Source organism: Cervus elaphus, chromosome 29, assembly GCF_910594005.1.
Source record: "Cervus elaphus chromosome 29, mCerEla1.1, whole genome shotgun sequence".
In the NCBI taxonomy this organism is placed as follows: Eukaryota; Metazoa; Chordata; class Mammalia; order Artiodactyla; family Cervidae; genus Cervus; species Cervus elaphus.
The window spans coordinates 2,688,958-2,695,193 of NC_057843.1; the positions used below are offsets into that span (position 1 = coordinate 2,688,958).

General features: G+C 52.6%; 1 protein-coding gene across 6 annotated transcripts in view; it reads left to right on the plus strand.

Annotated features, from left to right (window-relative positions):
- The window catches only part of CLCN3 (chloride voltage-gated channel 3), a 92,251-nt gene extending 88,560 nt beyond the window's left edge, over positions 1-3,691 (plus strand). For all 6 annotated transcript variants that reach the window (XM_043890896.1, XM_043890900.1, XM_043890897.1 and 3 more), the window contains one exon: positions 1,131-3,691. In XM_043890896.1, coding sequence (XP_043746831.1) covers positions 1,131-1,289 — 159 coding nt within the window. In that variant the 3' untranslated portion in view covers positions 1,290-3,691. The remainder of the gene's footprint in view (positions 1-1,130) is intronic.
- The last annotated feature ends 2,545 nt before the right edge of the window (positions 3,692-6,236 follow it).

Below are 6,236 nucleotides of genomic sequence, written 5' to 3' on the forward strand. Positions count from 1 at the left end.
CCCGGACGCCTGCTCCGCTTCCAGAGAGCCCCCAGCCCCGTCCTGTCTCTCTTCCCTGGTCTTGGCTGTGTCGTGGGGAGTTACCCAGCTCAGCGGCCCGCCCGCCCCACACACCCTTGGTCCCGGGGCCTGGGCTCCAGCACCCTCTGGAGGCTGTTTCTAGAGCGCGGGCTGCGGCTGAGGGTCACGTGTGGTGACTGTACCTGGCCGTGGGTCCCAGTGGAGTCGTGACTAAAGAGGATCTCGCGTGCTCGGATAAGTTGTCTGGCGCTGGCAGTCTCACGCTGGGCCCCTTTGCCTGTGGTTGTCACCCCTCCGTGAGGCCTGTCCCCATAGACTTCAGTCCAGCACTGACCTCCATGCATCCTTTTTGAAGAAACCACTGGCCAGAAAAATAAGTAGCTACTCATCCCTTCTGCTTTCTGCTTCATCTGTAATAATCTTCTAGGACTGCTTCCTGATTTTTTTTTCACCTACCTTTTAATGTAAGCGTTAACAACTCAGACTTTCATAAAAGCACTGTGCCTTTTTTGACTAAAATCAGAAAAGGAAGACATTGATGACTGTAGTAGAAACTTGGGTCATCCTAGAGACTTATTCTTGGGTTCTGAAGTTTGTGACTGAAATTCTGTGTTGACCATTTTAAGTGCATTTTACCTGAATTGTATGTGCTTTCGTGAAGATTCGACATACAGCAGGGCACTCTTTAAATCAGTTTTTTAAAGACAGTTAATTTTGGCTTTAAAGAAAAGTGCACTCTAAAGGGGACTTGGCCATCATGTTTTCTTCTGTCTCGGCCTGGTGGAAGGAGCTGTCCTCCTCAGCTGGGCTCAGCACCCCTTCTTGTTCTGCATTCTGCTCTCTCTCGCTGGCTCACGTGACTCAGAGGCTCTGCCTCCGAGGTCTGGCCTTCAGTCTCAGGGCAGGGACACTGAGTGGTTAGGGGCGTCATGCTCGATACCTCCGAGCATGGGTGCTGGGTGTTGAGTTACTTGACCAAGATGCTTTTTGAAAATACAGACTCGGGCTGATTGCTTTGCTCTCCTTCTGTCAGCAGAAAGGATTTAGCTGTGGGTTTAGCTTCTCCTTTCCCTTTCTTTTAACGGCAACCTTCTGCTTGTCCTTTTCAGACGCCTCCTTGGTATCATCACAAAAAAAGACATCCTCCGTCATATGGCCCAGACGGCAAACCAAGACCCCGCCTCCATCATGTTCAACTGAGCCCCGCGGCGGAGGAGGGGGAGGACGCCGGGGAGGAGGCCTGCCTGCTCAGCAGCAGCTCACTCTGACCGGGAAGCAGGACTGGCGGCGGCGGGCTCCTGTGCGGGGTTTGCAGACGCGGCTGTGGTGCGGGGCGGGGAGGCAGAGGCGAGCAGTGCGTGCCTCCCATCCCAGCCAGTGTGCTCAGCCGTGGAGGCGGCCCTGACCCGACCCCGCCCTCTCTGGCACTGCAGAGAGGCCGGCAGGCCCCGTGTCAGAAGGGATCCCTCTGAATTGAGCCATCTCTAAGACTGCAAGGTCTTGCCCTTTTTTTTTTTTTTAATCAAAACTGTTGTGTTTAACTCCTGAACCGTGCAGGTAAAGCATTACCTTTCTACATTCCGGACGAGCTTCTTCCTCTCCCCTCCCCCGCGAGCTGTCACCAAGCCTCTGAGTGGTGTGCACGTGGGGAGCAGTCCTTTCTCATATTGAGATGTGCGTGGTCTTATCGGGGTCTTGTCACAGGGAGGGAGTGGGTGCTGTGTCCCCACACGAGGGGCTTGGGGCAAGCCTGTGTACCACAAACGGGGCGAGGCGCCGGAAGCTCTGCGGGGGGTAGGGCGTGCTCGCGGGGTGCAGGGGTTCAGCATCAACCACAGGGGACTTGACTGGGAAGGATGGACAGTTTTCTTCTTGCTTTTCTCACCCTCTCTGACTTGATGGATAATGTGAACTGGTCTTACGCAGATTTTTCTGTTTCTAAATCTCCTATAACACAAGTACTATTGAGCGTAAGGAAATGATGCTGCTTTGATAGTGACAAGAAGGAAGTGTTGTGTCGAGCTGCACCTGCTATGAGTTGCATGTTTAAACACTGGAATTTTCTTTTTCTTGAAATTAGATCAGTCTGGTTTTTTTTTCCCCTTTCCTTAAGGTATTTTACTGCTGACACTGAAGAAAAAATGTAATTCATAACTTGCACTAAATGTATATTTCTTTCTTAAAAATTTACCATTCTTATTTATATTTTTATGGATTAAAATTTATAAAATACAGATCAGTTAATATCACACTTAAATACTTTTACCTTTTTAATGTGATTTTTATAGACTAATTCAGACTTAGAAATATGGAAATATGAACAAAGTTTACAGTGGGAACGAGGGTCTAAGATGTGGTGTGGTTGTTTCTTTGTGATCACACGTGTACGGAAACCTTTTCTCATCTCTCACTGCCATCCTCTGGGTTGTTTCCAGCTTGTCCATTTTGACTCATTAACTGGAAGCTGAAAAACTATGTATTGTTTCGCAGATTAAAAGTTAAATAGTGTTAACCTTAAAAAAAAAAAAGAAAACAGTAGAATGGCAGAGGTAGCAGTTAAAATGTTGATCTGAACAGAACTTGTGAATCTTTGTGGAGGTCATGTCCAGGTGTTCAGTGACATTTTGAATCCACGCTGCACTTTTTTGCACAGTGGGCTGAAAACGTACTGGATGTGTTTGGAATTTGGGGTTTTGGAAAATACCTATCTTAATCATGGTCTCAATTCACATCAGCAAAGGCAGTTCACTTGAAGCACTGGCCTGAAAATTCTGGATTATGCGTCTTGGGAGGCAAAATGAATTTTTAGAGACAGACATTTTTCTGAAACACATCTTGCAATGAGCTGTTTTTACATTTTGGAAGTGATTGTTCAGTTCTTGATTCTTAATAAACCTGTCAGGTCTGGGAGATCACAGATCTTTGTGATGCTGAGGATTTGTAAGATCTCGAAGCCATATTAGAACGGCCACTGGGAGCTGAGCAGACGTTAGGAATTCCATGACACCTGCGTCTTGCTCTGCCTGCAGTCAGTGCTTTGTCCTGCTTCCCCCTTCTGGCCGCCTGCACACTTGCTTCCCGGCGTGTGGAGACAGCCCTGCCTGAGCCACGGTCAGCTGGTCTCTCAGCCTCTGCTCCGTGCGTTTGCCCGAGGCCCAGCGAGCGTGGGGGCTCCGTGGCCGCTCCGTGGTGTCTGCTTTATCTCCCTCGTTTCCTTTCCGATTTTGGGTCCCGCGTCACCCTGACGTCTCGGGCGGATGCAGATTCTCTCCTGTGTGTCCGTCCTGCTGAGACGCGGGGGCGCGCGTGGCTGTCTCGCTCCATCCCGCTTTCCTTCTGGTATGTTGGGTGTGTCTGCGTGTCCGCCCAGCGAGGGGCGTTGGAGGCCATGTGGTGGAAGTGCCCAGCCCAGCGGAGTGCAGGCGGAGCCTCATTGGAGTACCCTTTCTGAGAAGGTATGATGAGAATGGGCAGGGTGTCAGCATCTCTTCTCCTTAATAGTTGTGTTCAGTTCTGACTCATGAATGCCTAGTTTGTTCATCTGCGATGTTGCCTAGAGCTGTATTTATCTGTTTTTATTTATACTAGTGTAGTAGAGCTGCATATCATTACAGTACACATGGTGACTGTGATGAGTCAATCAGAAAACCTATTAAAATCTATACGACAACGTGTGGTTTGGCCTTTGATTCCCTCGGTCACCGTGCTCCGGGGTCACTGCCGCTGTGTGTGTCGTGTGGCTGGGGCACCCAGCGTGCACCCCCCGGGGTGTCCTGCGTCTCTCGGGCTGCGAGGCAGCGCTGTCCTTGGCAAGCAGGAGTCACGGGGACCCGGCAGACCCCAGGGTGACTGCAGGGTGTGCGTACCGGGACCACGCTCCTCAAAGGAGACCGGTAAGTAACCTGCAGACTGTTGCTGAGAGTGCGGTGGTTCGCACACAGAGCTGCCTGCGGGAGGGGAGACAGACACTTGGAGCGGTGTCCACGCGTCCAGGGCCGTGAGCCTGGTCCTGACGCGCCCGGGACACCTCGTTTTGCTGCCCTCGTGCTGTTCACGCGACGACTGAGCGGTAGCTGTGCCCTGGGGACTGCTGGGCACGGGCATCAGATGCTGGTACCTGCCGTGAGCTGCTGCTGCGGCCGTCGACCCCGGGGAGCCTCCTGCTGTTGTGGCCAGTGCCCGGCGGAGCTCCCCCAACCGGGGGGAGGGGCACGACACGGCCTTGGGGGTGGGGATGCTGGGCGTGCGCGACGAGGCGGGGTGAGGTGTGCGCGTGTACGCACAGCGGGCCGACAAGGCTTCCCGTGGGGGTGGTGAGGACACCAGGTAGGTCTCGGCGCTGGAGGGACGAGGGCAGGGGCTTGGCCGGGTTGGGATGTCAGTTGGCTTGTCTGCACACACAGGACTTGTGGTGCCACGGGGCGAATCCGTGGGGACACAGATGAGAGCACTGTCTTGGGTGAGGTTTCACCGCTTCCCCTTTTTCTTGGCTGGATCATTCCACGTGTGCTTGAGAAGTTGTATGGAAGACAGTTTGTAAGCTCCAGGTGTGAGCTTAGCTAAATCTGAGTTGGGTGATGGTTTTGTTAAATTGGGTGAAGGTGAAGCTGCTTTTACTCATGAAAGAACCCAGGTACTGGGTGAAAATGAACAGGAAGGCAGGTGGCATCCGGGAGCCACAGCAGCCGCTGGAACGGACCTGAAAATGTCTGGTGAGTGAGATTTCGAAGGACCAGGCCTCCAGTGCAGGAAGAAGGTAAGAAGGGGAGGTTTGGTGTCAGGCTGGCAGGAGCTCACTCTTGAATGACCAAGTCTCAGTCCTTGGAAGGCCAGCCCCTCACCAAATGTGTGACCAGCCCTTGGATACAGCTGCTGGGCGTGGAGCCTGGAAGTGTCTTCACAAGCCTGTTCTCAGGAAGCCCTGCTCATAGCTTGTAGTCTTCACATTGTAACTGCCATTTTCTTGGCACTGGTGCCCAAACCCTGTTTTGGCTCCGATATAACAAGCCTGATGATGATGTGCATGCAGGTGTGTGTGAGGGATGGATGATAAGCTGAATTTTTTTTGGTACCCTTTCATTTATCCTTTGATAAGCAATCCTGTTGAAATCTGTATTACTGATCACAAGGCAAATTAAAAAAACATATTTGAGGTGGTTGGATCAACAAATAGCATGGTTAAAGGAATCTGGAATTTCTAGCTAGCTTCCACTGTCTTAACGGAAGGTACACTTGACATTAAGGTAAACGTGTTAACTATTTCTAAATACTTCTGCAATATTAACAAGGACCTTTGAAGGTACACAAATCTGTGGAAAGAGCTCAAATGCTGCTTCAAAGGTTAGATTGTTTTAACACAGTCTGTAACATGTAATGTTTAACACAAGGCGCTTGGCGTTCAGATGCACCCGGGACCTGTAGGTCATGCTCAGGGAAGGGACTGCATCTGTCCTCCAAGCCTGGGCCCTCTGTCAGAATGGGCCGGTCATGGATGGGACTGAGGCCCTGTCTGCTGTGTCTCAGCTGCCCGCGAGAACAGTGCGGCTGTGGGGGTGGGGGGGGGCTGGACATGGCTGCATCTCAGGGGAGTTGTGACTCGGCGTGTCACCAGAGCGTTCCCCCGGCAGTCCTGGAGAGACTTCCCCCTGGCACCCGCGAGGGGCCCCGTGTTCACCAGGCGCACGTCCATTCAGAGGCTCGTCTGACTGCAGGGCCACCCCAGGAGTGTGTCCTGCACCTGCTATCCTGAAGACGCTGGGTCTCGGGACTCAGGAGGCAGCAACACAATGACCCTGGAGAGTTCTGTGGGCAGGCCCAGGTAGTCCTACAAGATGGGGGTGAGCCCGGTGACCTCAGCGGGGAAGCTCTGCTTCCGAGGCTGTGGCCCATCCACAGCTTGCTGCTTTGCATCTGACCGTGAGCTCTGAATCCGTAAGGTGAGGGATGTCTTGTCAGGTTTTAGAAAGGATCTGTATCTGGTGAAACACGGCTCCCCTGGACTGCACTGGAGACCCACTGTGTACTTTGTTGTGGGAAACCCTTCTGGTGTGTTGAGCACACACTGCCCACATCCAGGCCGAGCCCTGGGAGCTGTGCTGGAAGGAATGCTGCCCACCTGAAGCTGGGGAGGGTCTGGGGTGGCCCCAAGGCCCCACCCTCCTGGCTGCAGCTCGTGTTAAGCCCTAGTCTCAGGACCCAGCTCCTCCAGGCTCATC